This window comes from Armigeres subalbatus, chromosome 2 (genome assembly GCF_024139115.2).
Source record: "Armigeres subalbatus isolate Guangzhou_Male chromosome 2, GZ_Asu_2, whole genome shotgun sequence".
Lineage (NCBI taxonomy): Eukaryota > Metazoa > Arthropoda > Insecta > Diptera > Culicidae > Armigeres > Armigeres subalbatus.
In genome coordinates, this window is record NC_085140.1 from 181,160,673 (window position 1) to 181,182,348 (window position 21,676).

At 40.7% G+C, this 21,676-nt stretch overlaps 1 protein-coding gene across 1 annotated transcript in view; it reads right to left on the reverse strand.

Annotated features, from left to right (window-relative positions):
* LOC134211327 (natterin-3-like) overlaps positions 1 to 20,467 on the reverse strand; it is a 25,749-nt gene extending 5,282 nt beyond the window's left edge. The window contains exon 1 of the mRNA XM_062688089.1: positions 20,357 to 20,467. Coding sequence (XP_062544073.1) covers positions 20,357 to 20,378 — 22 coding nt within the window. The 5' untranslated portion in view covers positions 20,379 to 20,467. The remainder of the gene's footprint in view (positions 1 to 20,356) is intronic.
* Positions 20,468 to 21,676: the final 1,209 nt, after the last annotated feature.

Here is a 21,676-nt window from a genome sequence, read left to right on the forward strand (position 1 = left end):
AGGGGAAAGGAAGAAAGCGTGGACCTCCCGTACCAAACGCTTTCAATAATATAGATACCTAATATATAATAAAAATCGTGTGCGTGTTTATATATTATGTATATGAATGTTTGTGTATATATGTATGTTTTTTTTTTCTTCCTAAACAATGGAGGGGGAATCTGCTCACAGACATCCTGGGTTGACCAGGAAGTGCTGGGTTAGGGGCCACCTCCAATGAGGGAGGCAGGGCTGCATCCCCGACCAGCTAAACCGTTTCCATTGCCAAAGCCCATCGTCCCTTCGGTACAACCAGAAAGTAATGCTTCAAAGGGGGCCAGTGCATAACGCACCCTCGAGGTTAGCTGCGTGTCCTTGCAGCATCGAACATCGTGACTCGCTTTTTTAGAAGAACACCATGGTATCGTGCCAGCGCATTGCCGGCTTTCCAGGTGGCCTTACCACGCCCTATGTCCTCGGAAGGTGGGCAGGGTCGACTTCGCGCCTGCTTCCCTCTGCACGACTGGTATCAAGAATGATGATGCCGCGTGCACCCCAAATTGACCTTTCTGCGATAGGGCCTATTCGCCAGCACACAGAGGGACTTGCCGACGCGAGGCCTACGCCTGCCCCAGCCTTGACGAGGACCCTTTCCGTCCTCGGGCTCGGAACCCGCCCGGTTGACCGACGCCGCGAAAGCGACGATACCATGTTGTTCTTCGCGCGGCCACTTGTTCGATAAAAGGATCGAGTTCGACCACAGAGCATGACCACCGGTATGACCCATGAAGCCGACTCCGATCCCTTGGACCACCTCTTATTTGCGCCTGAACTAGCCATCCTTGAGTCCACGCGCCACCTTCTGTGTAGCTCCGAGACGATTTGAGCGATAGTCGATAAAACGACGTTCCAGCCAACTTCATCTTTACACATCCTCCGAACTAGGTTGTCCGGGGTAGTGTCCAGACCACATGTGGCAAGCATGTGGTCACGCATTGCGCGAAAACGTGAGCACACGAACAACACGTGTTCCGCCGTTTCCTCTAAACCTGCGCACACCAAACACTCGGGCGAAGCCGAGCAAGCCAGCTGCTTTACCTGCACTTTGATTTTGCAGCACGCTTAAACGCCGGGCACATCAGGCCCCCATGGGGTGCTTGCTGTTCACAGCTTTGCTGGAACAAATCAAACAATTGGGAGGGTTCGTGCAGCATTGTGCCTTATGTCCCCTTATATCCGCAGCGTCGGCAGAGATTGCTTCTGTCAGGGCCTTTGCAGTCCCATTGCTTGTGCCCCGGCTCCAGGCACTTGAAGCAAACTTCGGGTTGCTCGTATATGCGCACAGGGCATACCGACCATCCCACCTTGACGCTCCCTAACTTGACTACCTTGGAGGCGTCCGCTGCAGATAGCCGAACCAATGCTACCTGCGTCCCTGCCGGACCTTTCCGTAGCCGAACGGCTGCGGTGGGCGTCTCCACTTCACACTGTCGCCGCAGTGCCGTGACGAGCTCTTCGACTTCAGTGATCTCGTCCAGGTCTTTAACCCTTAGATTCACCTCCGTCGTGAGTGCCCTCACCTTGACCGTCTCGCCTAGGACCTCCTCCGCCAACTTCTTGTAGGCGGCGCCCTTTGCGAGACGCCCCGCTTCAGCTCGAGTATCATCTCGCCCATCCGGGTACGTCTTATTCGACGTACGTCGGCGCCGAGTTCACCGAGCTTGACGTCACTCCTCATCGCCTTCAAAACATCCGAGTACTTAGCCTCGTCCGCCGTGATGACTAGGGCATCGCCCCTGGAGCGATTGGCGCCTACCCTAGACTTCTTGTTACCCTCATTCGCCTGGGCCTTCTTTTCGGCCCTTGACGTCTTCGGTTTCCTCTTGTTCTTGACCAGGGTCCAGGAGGCGTCATTCCCCTCTATTTCCCTGGTCTGGTGCGGATGAGAACTTTCAGCCTGCCGTAACCCCTTACCACCGTCTTGCCTGAGTGGACGGACCTTTCCAGGTCCTTCCTCCCCCGGTTTTGGAGGTACCTGACCGGGGTTCAGCTTCCCAGCCCCACTACCCTTGTTCAGGGTAGTAACCCTCCGCGTTTTGGAGCGGCCCCAGGAGCTCATCCCTGGAGACTGTCTCCCCGTTTTTGTGTCTGCTCTGTTGGAGTAGTCACCCCGACGTACCCGCAAATACTTGAGCCTCAGTCTGGGTAGACTTTGGCACCACCGTCTTAGCTGGCACGCCTTCGGTCGACTCGACCTTGCCCGAGTCCGCGAATCCTTGGGCCTCAGTCTGGGTAGACCTCGACTCCACCGATTTCACGGGTTTACACTTGGCCGTCCCGACCGCCCTCTCCAGCTTGGCGTCCAGCATCGACTTTCGAAGTTTCTGCAAGCTCCTCTTGAGGTCCTTGCTGATATTATGCTTCGATGACGCAAAGTCGATGATGGCGTCCAGCTGTTCCGTCGCCACCTCGAAGGCCGAAAGCCCATCGCGTTTGCGGTTCATCGCCTTCACAAGCCATGGGCCGTCGATAACCCCTTCCGGCGTTTTTATAGCCGAGAGGAAGGTTGAGTGACCCACGCTGGCGCTGCGCACTGAGCTGCCGACTATTGCCTCTGGCCTCCTAGGCGGAGACCTGAACAACCCACCTCTTGCGAAGGGGTTGTCGCCTACACTACTACCACTAATTGAAGAATTGACTTGGTTTTCCATTTTGGTCCCACGAGTTGCTCGGGAAAAGAGGTCCACCACGCCAGAGCCCAGCATAACGCGGTAAGGGACAATTACTGTGGAGGGTGCCCAGGTACCCCACAGGCTCCGTTAAAGGCCTAGCTTATTATTTCACCCCCCTGGCCATGCATCCCCTCGGCACGGGTCGCTTGACGCCTTGGGATTAGGGGTTAGGGACGATGGTCCCGGTCTAACTCGCAGTGGCCATGGGGAGGGGTCGTCAAGCCCTTGGACAAAGTCCCTGCTGCCCCCTGTATATATGTATGTGTGTAAATGCGTGTGTATGTGTGTTTATATGTGTACACTGATTGACAAAAGCATTCGTCATGTTATAATAGAGATCACTATGAAAACATGACGAATACTAGTGTCCATCAGTGTATGTATGTATATGTGTATTGTGTATTTGTGTATATGTATATGTGTATATATGTGAATGTGTGTGTGTGCTTTTGTGTGGGTGCGTGCGTGTGCAAATAAATTTACAGTTTATCAAAACCTTACATCTCCTCAATAACTGTGACGCTAAACATGTTTGAGCGTTTACATAGACTTAATCGAAATATTAGCAAGGGCATTGCCCTTGACAACAATCGATCAGCACTTGCATGCACGAACCTGCACGCGTCTTCAGGATCTGCAGCACTTTTTATACACTACACATTTGTTTCGACCGCGGACACTGCACTGGTTCTATTGTTCTACTTTTAAGCGAATCACCGCACAAAAAGAGAGTGCAGAATCAACCGCACTGGAAGACAGTCGAAACGAAACACGAAGGTATTGCTGGAGGATCCTCCAATTTAAAATTAAAAATTAAAAAATTAAAATTTAAACATGGAACTTAAAGTAAATTTTTTAAAATTTAAAAATCTGAAATTAAAAATTGCAAATTTGAGGTTTAAGTGTTTGTGGATACAATAAAATGCGTTTTGAATAAATAGGGTTTGAAGTTATTGCATCTGAAAATGTATTTTCGAGCATAAAAAAAAATCCGAATACCCCTAACCCCGCTGCTGAAAGCGGGATTCATTCTGACCGGTTTTTACGTCGCTTTTCCCAGTTACATCAATAATATTACGTCGAAAAAGAATTACATTGCTTTGATTTGAAAAAGAAAAATCAAGTACGTCAACTTTTTGTTACAACACTCAGATGTAATAAAACATGATATTTACGACGGCGATGATGTGAATCTAATCTGATGTGATATTACTTTTTATTTTTTACTGTGTTGGAAAGAACACAAAAAATGATGCTCATGATGTAAACATGTGACGTCACTGCTATCTTCGCACAAGCTGAACCGAGACGATGCTCTACGATCGCAGCACGCTTACTTTTGTACTCCAACATGTGGCGATAAAATATGCGTCACATTCGCAGTGTCATTTTTCTAACGAGCCTACCTTGTTTTCTGTATACCGTGCGTAAAAATGATACTGGCAGCACTTGAACATTTTGCTTGCTTCTTATCACGGGGATGACAAGCTACGTCATCTTTGTCACATCTTTTTTGTGTCACCAATACGAGTGCACTGCGAATGCAACATAAATAATTCCGACGGTGAAAATGGTATAAAACAAACAAAAGCATAGGCAGTACCTTGTGCAAGTAACATTCTGAATTATTGAGCAAATAAGTTGAACATTCTAAACTTTAAAGCATGGAATCGAGTTTAAAAAGTTATAATTTATAGTTTGTTTTTTTTTTCCTCTATTTTCTCATGATTGTATCGGCCAGTGACGCCAGTGATTGTCGAATGTGGCGGAAGGTTAAGGCCACGTGATCTTGAAATTTCGGCGGTTTTCCGTAGAGACCACGAGGAAGTCTGCCTGGATTGGGTCAAGTGAACTAGGCACTCGATGGCGTCGTAGGACGTATTATGGCGGCCGGGCGTATCGGCCAGCAGATGTTCCCACACAGTAAAAAATAAAAAGTAATATCACATCAGATTTGATGCACATCATCCCCGTCGTAAATAAGGTGCTTTATTACATCTGAATGATGTAGTAAAAAGTTGACGTACTTGATATTTCGTTCTCAAATTAAAACGATGTAATACAATTTCGACGTAATATTTTCGACGTAATTGAATAAACGACGTAAGAACCGGATGGGATGAATCTCGCTTCCGGAAGCAGGATTAGGGGAATTTGGATTATTTCTTTCATGCTGGAAAATAAATTTTCAGAGGATACAATTTTACATTTTATTTATTTTTGACACATTTTTTGTTTCTACAAATAATAATTTACAAATAATACATTTACTCAATTTTTTATTTTGATTTCAAGCATGATACTTTTAGTTTTAAATCAATTGAAACCAATCAATCAATCAAATAAATTATCAAATCTAAATTGTAGTTTCGATTTCAAATATGAAAATTTTAATTTTTAAGTTGGTATTTTTTAATTTGAATTCCAATTTTTAAATATACCAATTCATTTATGGAAGATTCATTAATTACGTAACGCTAAAATTGCCCATTTTCAACACCCTCCCCATTAGTCACAATTTTTGTATGAAACATCTGAGAATTTGGTATGGATTGTCAAAATTCTGGCAAACCCCCCTCCCATCTCTAAGCGTTACGTTATTCATGAATGTTCCCTAACTTCTTATTTTCAATTTTCATTCCTTTAATTTTTATTTTTTGTGGCTCGACGTGAACATGATTCAGGCATTGAAAATTAATCTAAGAATATTTCCAGGAATTCCTTCGGAAGTTTCAACGAGAATTGTTCCGGAAGTTCCTCCAGAAATTCCTCCGGAAGTTCCCCCAGAAATTCATACGGAAGTTCTTCCAGAAATTCCTCCGGAAATTCCTGCAAGAATTCCTCCGGAAATTCCTGCAAGAATTCCTCCGGAAATTCCTCCAGGAATTCCTCCGGAAGTTCCTCCAGGAATTCCTCTGGAAGTTCCTCCAGGAATTCCTCCGGAAGTTCCTCTAGGAATTCCTCAGGAAGTTCCTCCAGGAATTCCTCCGGAAGTTCCTCCAGGAATTCCTCCGAAAGTTTCTCCAGGAATTCCTCCGGAAGTTCCTCCAAGAATTCCTCCGGAAGCTCCTCCAGGAATTCCTCCGGAAGTTCCTCCAGGAATTCCTCCGGAAGTTCCTCCAGGAATTCCTCCGGAAGTTCCTCCAGGAATTCCTCCGGAAGTTCCTCCAGGAATTCCTCCGGAAGTTCCTCCAGGAATTCCTCCGGAAGTTCCTCCAGGAATTCCTCCGTAAATTCCTCCAGGAATTCCTCCGGAAGTTCCTCCAGGAATTCCTCCGAAGGTTCCTCCAGGAATTCCTCCGGAAGTTCCTCCAGGAATTCCTCCGGAAGTTCCTCCAGGAATTCCTCCGGAAGTTCCTCCAGGAATTCCTCCGGAAGTTCCTCCAGGAATTCCTCCGGAAGTTCCTCCAGGAATTCCTCCGGAAATTCCTCCAGGAATTCCTCCGGAAATTCCTCCAGGAATTCCTCCGGAAGTTCCTCCAGGAATTCCTCCGGAAGTTCCTCCAGGAATTCCTCCGGAAGTTCCTCCAGGAATTCCTCCGGAAGTTCCTCCAGGAATTCCTCCGGAAGTTCCTCCAGGAATTCCTCCGAAGTTCCTCCAGGAATTCCTCCGGAAGTTCCTCCAGGAATTCCTCCGGAAGTTCCTCCAGGAATTCCTCCGGAAGTTCCTCCAGGAATTCCTCCGGAAGTTCCTCCAGGAATTCCTCCGGAAGTTCCTCCAGGAATTCCTCCGGAAGTTCCTCCAGGAATTCCTCCGGAAGTTCCTCCAGGAATTCCTCCGGAAGTTCCTCCAGGAATTCCTCCGGAAGTTCCTCCAGGAATTCCTCCGGAAGTTCCTCCAGGAATTCCTCCGGAAGTTCCTCCAGGAATTCCTCCGGAAGTTCCTTCAGGAACTCCTCCGGAAGTTCCTCCAGGAATTCCTCCGGAAGTTCCTCCAGGAATTCCTCCGGAAGTTCCTCCAGGAATTCCTCCGGAAGTTCCTCCAGGGAGTCCTCCGGAAGTTCCTCCAGGGAGTCCTCCGGAAGTTCCTCCAGAAATCCCTTCTTACAGGAATCCCTCCAGAAGTTCCTCCTCCGGGAATTTCTCCGGAAGTTCCTCCAGGAATTCCTCCGGAACAACTTCCAGGAATTCCTCTGGAACAACCTTCAGGAATTCCTCCGGAAGTTCCTTCAGGAATTTCTCCGGAAGATTTTTCAGGAATTTACCTGGAAGACCCTTCAGGAAATCCTCTGGAAGATCCGTCAGGAATTCCTCCGGAAGTTCCTCCAGGAATTCCTCCGGAAGTTCCTTCAGGAATTCCTACGGAAGTTGCTCAAGATATTCCTCCGAAAGATCCTTTAGGAATTCCTCCGGAAGATCCTTCAGGAATTTCTCTGGAAGATCCTTCAGGAATTTCTCCGGAAGATCCTTCAGAAATTCCTCCGGAAGTTCCTCCAGGAATTCCTATGGAAGTTTCTTCAGGAATCCTTCAGGAACTCCTTTGGAAGACCCGTCTTCCGGAGGAATTCCTGGAGGAACTTCTGGAGGGATTCCTAGAGGAACTTCCGGAAGGATTCATGAAGGAACTTCCGGAGGAATTCCTGAAGTAACTTCCGGAGGAATTCCAGAAGGATTTACAGATGGAATTCCTGAAGTACTTTCCTAAGGAATTCCTGAAGGAACTTTCAGAGGAATTCCTAAAGGATCTTCCGGAGCAATACCTGGAGCAACTTCCGGAGGAATTCGTGGAGGAACTTTCGGAGGAATTCGTGGAGGAACTTCCCAAGGAATTCCTGGAGGAACTTCCGGAGGAATTCCTGGAGGAACTTCCGGAGGAATTCCTGGAGGAACTTCCGGAGGAATTCCTGGAGGAACTTCCGGAGGAATTCCTGGAGGAACTTCCGGAGGAATTCCTGGAGGAACTTCCGGAGGAGTTCCTGGAGGAACTTCCGGAGGAGTTCCTGGAGGAACTTCCGGAGGAGTTCCTGGAGGAACTTCCGGATGAATTTCTGGAGAAACTTCCGGACGAATTCCTGGAGGAACTTCCGGAGGAATTCCTGGAGGAACTTCCGGACGAATTCCTAAAAGAACTTCTGGAGGATCTTTCAGAGAATTGCTGGAGAAACTTCCGATGCAATTCTTGGATACAAATTGAGGTGGAATACCTGGAGGAACTTCCGGAGGAATTCCTGGAGGAACTTCCGGAGGAATTCCTGGAGGAACTTCCGGAGAAATTCCTGGAGGAACTTCCTGAGGAATTCCTGGAGGAACTTCCGGAGGAATTCCTGGAGGAACTTCCGGAGGAATTCCTGGAGGAACTTCCGGAGGAATTCCTGGAGGAACTTCCGGAGGAATTCCTGGAGGAATTTCCGGAGGAATTCCTGGAGGAACTTCCGGAGGAATTCCTGGAGCAACTTCCGGAGGAATTACTGGAGGAACTTTCGGAGGAATTCGTGGAGGAACTTCCCAAGGAATTCCTGGAGGAACTTCCGGAGGAATTCCTGGAGGAACTTCCGGAGGAATTCCTGGAGGAACTTCCTGAGGAATTCCTGGAGGAACTTCCGGAGGAGTTCCTGGAGCAACTTCCGGATGAATTTCTGGAGAAACTTCTGGAGGAATTCCTGGAGGAACTTCCGGACGAATTCCTAAAAGAACTTCTGGAGGATCTTTCAGAGAATTGCTGGAGAAACTTCCGAAGCAATTCTTGGATACAAATTGAGGTGGAATACCTGGAGGAACTTCCGGAGGAATTTCCGGGGAGATTCCTGAAGGATCTTCTGGAGGAATTAACGGAGAATTGCTAGAGAAATTTTCGGAAGAACTCCTGCAAGAAATTCCGGAGGAATTGCTAGAGGAACTTCTGGAGGAATTCCAGGAGGATTATCCAGAGGAATTTCGAGATGAACTATCTAATGAACTTTTTGAAGAACTTCCTTACAAACTTGTGGTGGAACTTCCTAAGAATTGATTTAGGAACTATTGAAAAATCTGGCGGAAGTTTTGGCGCTTGAAACTGGTTCACGCCTACCCACGCCGCCGCCGATCAGCAACGGCGTGACGCCGCCACGCCGCAGCCGCAGGCTGAAAACGATCTATCACACCGTCCCGGGAAAAATCAATTGGCGCACATGTTTATTATAAATTATAGAAATAAAAATTAAAAATTAAAAATTAAAAAATAAAATAAAAAATTAAAAATAAAAAATTAAAAATTGAAAATTAAAAATTAAAAATTAAAAAAACAACGGTTCAGGGCTCTAACTCATTTTGCTTACGAAAATTATGAGATTTAGGGTTTGGACAAAGTAGACGCACTTTATTTAAGCTTCATGCTTCGCACAACAAGTTTTTCTCCACGCACCGACATGTTCGTCAACCAGCAACAAGAATTTTTTTCTTCTGACTGACAGTTCGTTTCGAGTGGCGGGTTTGAGTGCGATTCCTGCAATGTTCTGCAATTTCACGTTGATTTAACATAATATCAAACATAAGTATGTAATATTACGCTTCTTTTCCAACTGGTATGATGTGCATCATTTTATGTGTAAGAAATTACCGATTTATAAAGGTAATGTTACGTACTTTGCGTGCAGCCGAAAAAATATTTTTCTCAGTTAGATTTTACGTTCAGTTATGTAATAAAACATCGAATTGACTTGAAAATACATCAAATCGGCAATTACATAGGTTTTTTAAGTACATTGACCAATGTTACGTCATGGGATATTAACATTTTTTTTGCTGTGCAAGCAGCACGTGCAACATCTTTCAAATAGCTGCTTGTTCATATTGAATTGCATTGAAGATTCTGGAAATACATCAAGTCTCATAAAAGCTACTTTCCAGTTTCAGAAACACACAATGTTTCATTTCCGTTCCACTAGTATCGCAATATGCCCATCTAATGACTTCTTGGATAATTGGGTTTAAAATGTGGCATATCAGAAGCAAAACAGATTAGTTGCAAAAATAAAATAACATTTCGGTGCACTACAGTTGCCCTAATGTTTCCAGTTTCTAGTTGCCAGCTGCAGCTCACTTTTATTTTTATCAGTCTCGCATGTTCCCTTACAGGCAGCAGGGACTACGTCCAAGGGCTTGACGATCCCTCCCCAGGCCATCTGCGAGTTGTGGGGCTTGCCTAGGATGTGGTGGGGTTAGACAGTGGGCCCTGTTAAATTCCTATAAAAAGCTGCATGTATCCGCAAGTAGAGCGATTCCAAGCAACAGCATCAAAATTTAAGAAAATTTTTAATTCATGATTTTCTATTGAGTTGAAACTTTGCACAGTTTTTCAATTTCATCTAAATCGTCATTTTTCGATATCAAATCTTCATATTGAGTCACGACTAACTTTTCAAAAGGGTGTATGTGAAAATGGTTCAAAAATATTTAAAAAGCTGCACAGCAAAAACGGAAAGTTCGATTGTTATGATTTTTTCAGCAAAGTTAGACAACTAAATGGTGATTCTTAAGAAAATGTGCACAGTAAAAAAAATATTTTTTTTGCCTTTAAAAATATCATTTTTGTCACAAAAACTCAAATATCTCAAAACCCTATCTTTTTTCGAACGTAATTTTTTTAGGGAAAACGGTCCATTATATTAGCTATCTACCATAAAAATTTGGTGATGGTAAACTAATAAACAAAAAAGTTATGACATTTCAAACATTTCACAATTTTCACATATGGTAAACAAAAAAAAATTTCCGTGTATTTTTTTTTTTTTTTTAAGAATCGCTGTTTGATGCTGATTTTATTGTTAAGGGCCTTGCGTGAGTTAAACAAGTTGTTTGAATGATATTCCATATTTATGTATTCATCGATATTATGTATATTATATGTATAAATATTATATGTATAAATAAATAAAAATGAATTAATATTATCCTAAGTATTAAATTAAATGTGGCAGTTACACAATGTTGTTATAGAAACTCTAAGAGTTTTGGGTTTGAATTTTGGTATGGGTTATGATATCATGAAAACAATTTATTAATACTTATTTTTTATTTATTTTTATTAAAAATTTTTAAAATATCGAACACTTTTGAATTATTATCAGCACAGTTTGAGTATAGTTTTGCTTTAATTTTATTTTCCGACAATGGAATGAAACAGTGAAATTTTTGGGTTCCTTGGATCGTTTTCGCGTTATTAAATTGCTCGCTGAGCTCTGAAGCCTTTATTTCGTACTCTTCAGTAGTAGTAAAACAAAATGATAATTTGGTTAAATCTTTTTCTTTTCTACGATTTGCCCAATCAAAAAGTTCTTTCGCAGTTTTAATTGGATGCTCACGTTCTTTGGCTAAACTTGCTCTTGTGGCCATACGCTTTATTGTTCCTCCAATAGCATCACAAGGACCTTTGCCATGTGATGTAGCAAAAAAATGCCATTCTGCATCAATTCCGTACATTGATTTAAATTGACATAGGCTCGAAAAATTCTTACGATTTTTGTACTGCGACGCTGCTCCATCAGACATGAAATATATCTTTTTGACTTCTTTATGCTTATCAACGCGTAAAAAGTTAATCATTTTTCAATGAACAAGTTTACGGATACTGAATCGTGTCTTAAATCTTCGGAAATTATAATAAAACTTAAGTGTTCAATTTGCGTACTTCCATTAAAATAAATAACGAATGGATGAATTGTAGCTTGTTGTACGTTCCAGTGATGGGACTGCACTTCATCTTGCAATACAAAGCTGTAATTTTCAGAAAAATCACAAATGACTAAAAATTCACCATTTTGTAATGTATTTTTCGTATTTTTTAAAAAGCTGGATTGTTCTGTTTTAATGAAATCGTGAGGGATTAAACTTTCTAATTTCAAGCAAAAATATGACACAAACTCATCTACAGGTTTTACAATAGTTTCTATGTCACACCTATCCGTGGTCACCCATTGCTCAAATGATAACTGATCAATATATTTTTCTTCAAACTCAGCGAATAAAGTATTTTCCAATGATGAAGAATCTGGACAATCCGAACAAGATCGTAGATAGCAATTTGATGTTGTATTTTCACACACTACACTACACACACTACACACTACACACTACACACTTTTCACTACCAGTTAACATTTTAATATCCTTTGTTAAATTGATTCTTTTCAAACTATGTAAAATAAGATTAATATTCTCATGGGTTGTGCACACACACACATTATGTGTTCCTGAATTGGAAAGAAGCTTACATTGCCTTGGCCGAAGGCTTGCAAATGAGGAAAAACCTATTTTAATATTATCGTGAATTTCCTTGAAGCGTGTGTACGCTTCTTTCAAAGTCGTCATCATTAATCGTTTTGGATTGCTTGACGCTTTCCATCTTTTTTTACTGATACATAATCTTTTTGACCAGGCATAGCTCGACTTACTTCATCATCTTCAAAATATTGAACTACTATTTCTTTTGTCTCATCTGTTAATGCAGTACTAGACCTAGTATTTTTGGTTGAAAGACAGTTATTCTTCAATTGTTTTGCCTCTTTTACTGTATTTCTATTGGTTTTAAACTCATCAATGGCATCCTGAATAGACCACGAACTTGGCAGCATCGACAAAATCAATAATTTTTCTTTCCTTGTCGTGGCTGCATTCGAGAACCTTTCCTTCATATTTATAATTACCTCATCGTAGTCTGTATTTTCCACATCATCAGGTCCTAATTTGAAGAGGTTTCTTCGTACAGCTTCGTTTATTTCACGGTATTTTTCTCCGGGTAATAAACGTAGTCCATCTTACTCCATTTAATCGGAGTCACTTTTATCCCAGCTATGCCCTCGTTAAAGCGTTCGATGTTGACCTTTTGGATACACTCATCTTCCGATTGATTTGTTGAAACAGATTTCGCTGATGGTACGGTGGCAAGGCTCTCAGCACTTAATACTTCTGGTAATTCCTCAGTTGTTGTCGATACATCTGGCAATTCCTCAGTTGCTGTCGTTTTCGAACTTCCTGCGCTCTGCTCAACCGATGATATACAGATTGCTCTTTTGTCAACGTTTAGACGGCAGGACGTGCAAATGCGTAAATTTGTATTCAATGTGGACATTGGAGCATAACCAGTCGCTTTCAGTTTATCTATGGTGCTTTCGGTGAGATTTCGTAACTCTTTTGAACTCTTTTTCCCATCAAACGGCCTACAACAGTTGAGAAAGCGGCTACTCATGTTGTTCGTAATATTTCAATAAACAAAATCACTTTTAAGTTTTTACTGACTAGTTTGGTGTCATTTGCTTGACTGAAAAAAAAATTACTATAAGATCTTTAACAACCTTAGTAGTAGTAATTTTTTTGCTTTTTCGTGAGCATTGTCATGGTATGTACCTATCATGCATTTGTTGTTGTTGAAGATACCCGTTTCCTCCCGATCATAAAGTCTATTCTCTAAGAGGTATATTTTTGCAGGTAAACTATAGACGTACACGTGTATATAAATCTTTGATTTTGCAGCTTTTGTCTTAAAAATAACATTTCTGATATGTTTCTATCAACGTTATTATCAACAGGTTTCAACACTATTAAAAGAATTTTTCGCCAGTCACGTGCAATGAAAATTATGACACTATCAATACTTTTGATCACAACACTGGATCGTGTCTAAGTTTCTTATAGATGCTATGAATAATTAAATCAAAATATCATGAAAACAACTTGTTTAAATCACGTCCCTTAACAATAAAATCTGCATCAAACTGCAATTCTCGAAATAACTTACACAGAAAAAAATTTTTTTTTACTAAATGTGAAAATTGTGAAATGTTTGAAATGTCATAACTTTTTGTTTATTAGTTTACCATCACCAAATTTTTATGGTAGATAGCTGATATAATGGACCGTTTTCCTAAAAAAATACGTTCGAAAAAAGATAGGGTTTTGAGATATTTGAGTTTTTGTGACAAAAATTATATTTTTAAAGGCAAACAAAATTTTGTTTTTACTGTGCACATTTTCTTAAGAATCACCATTTAGTTGTCTAACTTTGCTGAAAAAATCATAACAATCGAACATTCCGTTTTTGCTGTGCAGCTTTTTAAATATTTTTGAACCATTTTCACATACACCCTTTTGAAAAGTTAGTCGTGACTCAATATGAAGATTTGATATCGAAAAATGACGATTTAGATGAAATTGAAAAACTGTGCAGAGTTTCAAATATTTTCGAAATGGTCGCTCAGGATCGACTGACATGCCCCCGTGGAATGCCTCAGTAGGCCCCACCAAAGCGACCGTGTGCCGCTCAAAGCGCACAAGCCCAAGTCCTGGTGTTAGGTGGGACACAAAACAGACCTGACACGACGGCCCTCCGACGAGACAGGAGGTTTGCGCAGGCCCAATATGCCGCCTGGAAAACCAATAATTACGAGCAATATAAGAGATAATACGACTCGATAGAATCGGCAAAGACCTAGGCGACGAATAAAGGATCACGATTGGAAGCTTGGAACATTGAACTGCAAGTCGCGAGGTTTCGCAGTATGCGACATGATGATCTACGATGAATTACATCCCCGCAAAGACCGCATCGTGCTTTCGTGCTGTGCGGTTCTTTCTCTGTTTGCGGAAGGAAGTTTTTAATACTACCCGAAGCTATTTTAATTTCAACGGTGCTTCTTAGCGCTATTTGTACCCACTGATCCCGTTACGATCTTTGCAAGGACCCGTGCCTTCGTTTTACGTTGGACCCGTTTGCGGAAGTAAAATTCCGACAAGCGGTGGTAATCCTGCAGGGACACCGTTCTGGGAAAAAACCTCTTAGAAGGTCACGTCTCCACGCTCAGCCATGAGCATTAATAAAAACAAGAGGAAGGGGGAGTCTCTGAATTCTCCACTTCCTTCAAAGAAACAAGGTTTCAAGACCGTCCTGCCAAAGCGCGGAAAAAATAGAAGGAAGCTGGAGAATTCAGATATTCCTTCAAACTCTAATATCGGAAATAATTCTTCTCCAATCGAACTGAGCAATCAGTTCGATTTGATTAATGATGAAATTGAGCAAATCGAATATACCTCTAGCCCAGGTGATTCGATTCATGTGAAAAAGCAAAGGATTCCGCCAATTGTGGTATCTGTTGCCGAGTTTTCTGGCTTCCGGAATGAGATTTTGAGTAACCTTCAGGGGATCAAGGTTTCATTTCAGATTGCTAGGAAGGGTGACTGCCGCGTTTTGCCGGGATCCTTTGACGATCGCAAACGTCTTCTTCAGTATTTAACTGAGAAGCGCCATAAATTCTTCACATACGACGACAAAACTGAGCGATTGTTCAAAGTCGTCTTGAAAGGTGATGATAAATCACTGGATGAGATTAAAATTGAAATTTCTCAATTACTTGGATTTTCACCAGTCCAAGTAATTAAGATGAAAAAGAAATCCCACTCTGGTACTTCCCAGAGGGGCATTTCGCAAGAATTTTATTTAGTTCATTTTAACAAAAGTGAACTAAATAATATGAAAAGTTTGGAAAAGGCCTGTATTATGTCTCATGTCCGTGTTAGATGGGAACATTTCCGCAGGCCTGGGGGAAATTTCCAAAACCCCACCCAGTGCCGTAAGTGCCAAAAGTGGGGTCATGGAACCAAACATTGTCACATGGATGCTAAATGCATGATTTGTGGTGGAACCTCTCACGCCAAGGACGCATGTCCTGTGAGAGAAGATTCCAATAAATTTAAATGTGCAAATTGTGGGGGCAATCATAAATCCAATTTCTGGGAATGCCCTTCACGCAAAAGTTTTGAATTCCGTGCAAAATTGATGACGGAAATTCCAATCGGATCCCAGATTCGACGGGTAGAAATTTTTCAAACGCTCAAATTTCGAAACCAGTTACCGGTCGAGCAATTCATACCCACCACAATTCACAAACAAATTTTGCCGCTCGTCAACGGGTAGCAAGCACTTCAGTAAATTCCAATTTTTCCAATGTACCTACGTATGCAAACATCGCTGCTGGTAGACAAAATTTCTCTTCTGAAAATGAGGTTTATACCCATGTCCCAACGGAAAATAACGGTCATGTTGCCGATTCAGGTAGCATGACTGCTTCCGATTTTGATTTTTTAATTGAACAATTGCATCACATGATTGATGCAATGTTCAAAGCAAATACCATACCAGAAGCTGTTCAGGTTGGTATAAAGTACACACAAAAAATTGTTATCGGACTCCGTTTTAATGGATCTAAATAATTGTGTGAAAGTTCTAAATTGGAATGCCTGCTCTCTAAAGGGTAAGGAAGATGAATTATTCAACTTCCTTTCAGTTCATAATGTGCATATTGCCATTATAACTGAAACGTATTTAAAACCAGGACTCTCCATTAAAAGAGATCCAAACTATTTTATCTACAGAAATGATCGTCTTGACAGCGCCTGTGGTGGGGTCGCCATCGTCATTAATAGACGTATCAAACATAAATTATTTTCTTCGTTTGAAACCTTGGGAGTTTCTGTTGAAACAAATTTTGGTCAATTTTCCTTCATTGCAGCCTATTTGCCTTTTCAATGCAATGGGCAGCAAAAGAATTTGTTGAAAGCTGATCTTCAAATTCTGACTCGCAACAAATCAAAATTCTTCGTAATTGGTGACTTCAATGCCAAACACCGTTCATGGAATAATGCTCAAAGCAATTCCAACGGCAAAATTTTATTTGAGATTGTTCTGCGGGATATTATACTATTCAATATCCCAATGGCCCTACTTGTTTTTCTTCCAGTCGAAATCCTTCTACAATTGATTTAGTTTTAACGGATTCAAGTCAGCTGTGTGGCCAATTGGTAACTCATGCTGACTTTGACTCTGATCACCTTCCTGTGACATTTGAAATCTCTCAAGAAGCCATTTACAATCCAATCAGCTCTACTTTTAATTATCATAGAGCTGATTGGGATTTATATAAAACATATATCGATAGGAATTTTGATGTTAATATTCCTTTGGATACCAAAAGTGATATTGACAATGCGCTCGTATCTTTGACAAATTTAATTGTCGAAGCCAGAGGCATTGCAATTCCTAAATGTGAAATTAAATTCAACTCCATTATTATTGACGACGATCTTCAGCTACTGATCCGTCTTAAAAATGTGAGGCGAAGGCAATACCAAAGAACTCGCGATCCCGTGTTGAAAGTCATTTGGCGAGATTTGCAAAATGAAATTCAAAAATGTTTCGCTATTCTGAGAAATACCAACTTTGAGAATAATGTCTCGAAGTTGGATCCCAGTTCGAAACCCTTTTGGAAATTAACGAAAATTCTTTTAAAAAAAACCTCAAAAGCCAATTCCAGCGCTTAAAGAGGGAAATAAAATTTTATTAACAAATGGCGAAAAGGCTCAAAAACTTGCTCAGCAGTTCGAGAGTGCCCATAATTTTAGTCTAGGTCTCACTAGTCCAATTGAGGATCAGGTTACACGAAGCTTCGAAGACATTCTCAACCAAGATAATGTTTTTGACCCTTCGTTGGGAACTAATTTGGATGAAGTGAGATCTATTACTAGAAAATTTAAAAATATGAAAGCCCGGGTGATGATGGTATTTTCTACATACTTATCAAAAAACTTCCTGAGAGCTCTTTATCCTTTTTGGTTAATTTATTTAACAAATGTTTTCAATTGGCATAATTCCTAGATAAATGAAAAAGCCAAAGTTGTTTCAATTTTGAAGCTGGACAAAAATCCAGCTGAGGCTTCTAGTTATCGCCTAATCTGTTTGCTTTCTTCAATAAGATAAGCAAACTGTTTGAAAAGATTATTTTAAATGGAATGATGGTTCATATTAATGACTATTCTATTTTTGCTGATGAGCAATTTGGTTTTCGCCATGGGCATTCAACCACTCATCAGTTATTAAGAGTTACGAATTTAATTCGGCTCAACAAATCTGAAGGATATTCGACTGGAGTTGCTCTTCTTGATATAGAGAAAGCATTTGACAGTGTTTGGCATGAAGGTTTGATTGTGAAATTGATGAATTTTAATTTTCCTCTGTACATTATTAAACTGATCCAAAATTATTTATCAGATCGCTCACTGCAGGTAAATTATCAGAATTCTAAATCTGATAGATTACCTGTAAGAGCTGGTGTTGTCCAAGGCAGCATACTGGGGCCCATATTGTATAACATTTTTACTTCTGACTTACCTGATTTACCACCAGGGTGTCAAAAATCTTTGTTTGCAGATGACACAGGTCTCTCAGCCAAAGGGCGTAGCCTTCGTGTCATTTGTAGTAGATTGCAAAAAAGTTTGGATATTTTCTCCACTTACTTGCAAAAATGGAAAATTTCCCCGAATGCTTCCAAAACTCAGCTTATAATTTTCCCACATAAGCCGAGAGCTTCTTATTTGAAACCTTCTAGCAGACATATTGTCACTATGAATAGGGTTCCAATTAATTGGTCTAGCGAAGCTAAATATTTAGGACTTATGCTAGATCAAAAATTAACTTTTAAAAATCACATTGAAGGCCTTCAAGCCAAATGTAACAAATATATCCACTTATAAACAGAAAATCAAAGCTTTGTCTTAAGAACAAACTTTTGATTTACAAACAAATTTTTAGACCAGCCATGTTGTATGCTGTGCCAATATGGACTAGTTGCTGCAATACCAGAAAGAAGGTACTTCAGAGGATTCAAAATACAATTCTGAAAATGATTCTGTAGTTGCCTCCGTGGTATAGTACCAATGAACTTCATAGAATTTCTAATATTGAGACATTGCAACAAATGTCCAACAAAATAATTTCCAATTTTAGACAAAAATCGTTGCAATCTTCTATTGCAACGATTAGCTCCTTGTACTTTTAGTATAAATTAGGTTAAGTTTAGTTTAAGTAGAAAACATTGTAATTCCTACATGGTTCAATTCAACTAGAGGAAATATTCTAACTGCCAGAGGCAATTGAAATGTATTAAAAATAACTAAAAATGTAACATAGCAAATAAGGATGATAGTGTTAAGAAAACACGGAACACCTAGTCTAAGAGATGAATGCATGTATTAGATAATTAGCAAAAAAAAAAAAAAAACATCCCCGCAACTTCGACGTCGTGGCGCTGCAGGAGATTTGCTGGGAAGGACAGTGTGCGGCCTAGTTTGGTCGAGGAAGGGCACAGTCGTGTGGGCCTGTTTATATCCGCACTCGTTGGTAGTTGAATGAATAATGAGGACAAGTCATGGCCTGCTGTTATCTGATCAAATACTGTGGAATCATCCGTTATACGGGAGATTATTGCATCTGACAATTGAGCACACGCTGATGGTAAACTGTTCATTTCGCAACTTATATCTTACCCCCACAGACAGAAAGTGTGGAAAAGCGGGCATCGAGCGGCTACCTTCTACCAAAGCTGTGGAACCACCAACAAGCCGGGAATCGACTTCATAGTGCTGGGCAAGATGCGCCAACATGTGATTGGGTGGCAGCCAATTAACGCAAGGATGTGCAAACTGAGGATAAAAGGCCGTTTCTTCAACTATAGCATCATCAACGTGCACTGCCCACACGAAGGGAATCCCAACGACGAGAAAGAAGCGATGACGTGGTACCATGCTTGAGAGATTTTTTTCTATTCGAAAAGAAAATGGCACCATTTCTACATGATGAAGAAAAACCTCAGCCGCCCAAGCTAAATGATTCTGAATAGATGAGTGACTTGGCTTTTCTAGCAGATATCGCCAAACATCTCAATGACTTGAACATAAAGCACTTCGGTACAGTGGGCTGCCGAAATATGGTACATTTCTACAAACAGTTCATGCAAATCTGATCAATATGCTGGTAAAGTAACGAAATATCCTTTTTAACGCCCGGTAAACGGTGTGAATAATTTAATTAAATATTTTAATTTAATCTCTAATGCAACGACGAAAACAAAAAAAAAATGATTGTTTGAACGCAATAAAGTCGTGTTTATTTTTCCCTAAAAAACAATTATTTTGAAAGTATTTAAAAAGTTATGTACCGAATATTGACCGTGGCTCGAAAAGGTTGGGCAGGCCTGATTTAATTTGTTTATTTTTTGTTCATTTTGGGAGAAGAGAAAAGCCTTTTTGAGCAAAGCATCTTTTATCTTTTACTTAAATTTTGAGTTGTCCCGTTTCTAATGAAAATAAGTCGGATTTGACTCAATTTTGAGTAATTCATTTTAAGCGTGATGCACACCCAATACAAATCGACAGTTATAGTTCCAAGAATAAACTTTACAATATTTTTTCCTATTTCCGTAATCGTGGTTCGGGTTAATATTAATTGTTACCCGGTGGTAACAAGTTGCACACTTAATTCAAAATTTATTTTATTTGCATTACCGATTTTGTCGAGTACGAAGCTGTTCTAACTAGTAACTATCTCCTTTATCTTTATTTCTTTATTTGCGAGGAGCTCTTTTGTTTTTTTTTCATATCAACCGGGATCAGGCAAATATTAATTGCGCACAACTTGATGGGACCGCCAATCTAAGTGATGTGTTTTCTTTCTGAGAGGTATCAGATAAAATTCATATGGTCTTAATGCAATGTTTAGTCAGAAATATGGCAAGTAGCACAAAAAGATACACTTGTTCATTAGTGGAGTAGAACGGTTACTTATTGACGAGAAAAAAACTTTTTGACGAGAAAAAAGAAATATCATTTGAAAATGCATGACTCACCTGCTTGCATAGTGCTGAACATTTATTTAAACAAAAGTCTGATAAAAAATGTACTATTTGTCGACTGTCTAATAAAACGTTCACCCGACAATGGTTCAACAAAAACTGGCAAATACCTTCCGAAATAAGACATTTCTTTGTTATCACTTAGTTTGACCACTTTGAATATGGTGAGATTGAAATCTCGCGCTTAGTTTCATAAGGGTGTAACTGTATTGATCGATTTCTCTTCGTCGATGTTTTCTTTTTATTATTGTACCGAATTGCGCTAGTTTGTCGATAATTTAATGGCTTGGTGTGATAAAGGATGATTGTATCTTGCACCAGAATAAATAATCACGGTTGTAGCTTTTGAAACAATTGAGTTATCAACAAAATATAAAATCGATTAAGAGAAATCGATCACTACAGTTACGCCCCTATGAAACTAAGCGCGAGAAATGCTGTCCATGACGCCATTGATAACGCGTTTCATGTTACGTAAATACATAAAGGGTAAGAAATATTCATCATCTCTGCCAAAATTATTGGACAAGAGATATGAACCGGAACTCAAATCAATTGATTATTTATTCGTGTCATCGCTTCAATTTTTCTTGAGGCAATCTATAAGGACTTTTTATTTTTGATTTACAGTTTACTATTATTAGCTATTGATTCATTTGCCGTTCAAAACAATCTCTTATTTCCTAAAGAGTATCAACGGGCAACGGTCATCTGGGCTTTCATACCGTTTCCATCATCTCCCATCCATCCTATACCTACAAGTGCCTACAACTTGACTAGTAACCGGTAACTGTTAGAATTCGAAATAAGCGTAAAAGCTCGTTTCGGCATCCAATTAGAATATACCACCCTTTCATAACTTTCACACTGCAAACCCGCCAAGACGAGCCTCTGCCATAGAACCTAACCCTCAGATTCCGATAAAATTCCGCATGAACCGTGGCAAGTGCAGAGGTGTTCTCGGCTTGCAGTGGGCGAGTGATTGCATGTTGCATCAGAAGTTCCTTTCACTCTAACTTTCACCTACTCAGTGACTGAGTAAAAATGTATTGCCATCTCTTTTCTTCCCACGGAAATTTTACTCAATTCCCATTCATAGTTTTGAGTTGTCCGGCTTTTAACGAAAATTGAGTAAAATTTCCGTGGGATAGAAAGAGAGGGCAATACAATTTTACTCAGTCACTGAGTAGGTGAAAGTTAGCATGTTCCATCCCCATAAGGACGTGACTATCACCGTTATCGACCATTTAAAATAAAAGACAACATATTGATGGAGCATCCTCTACATCAATTTTATGTTATGGAGGCAGATAG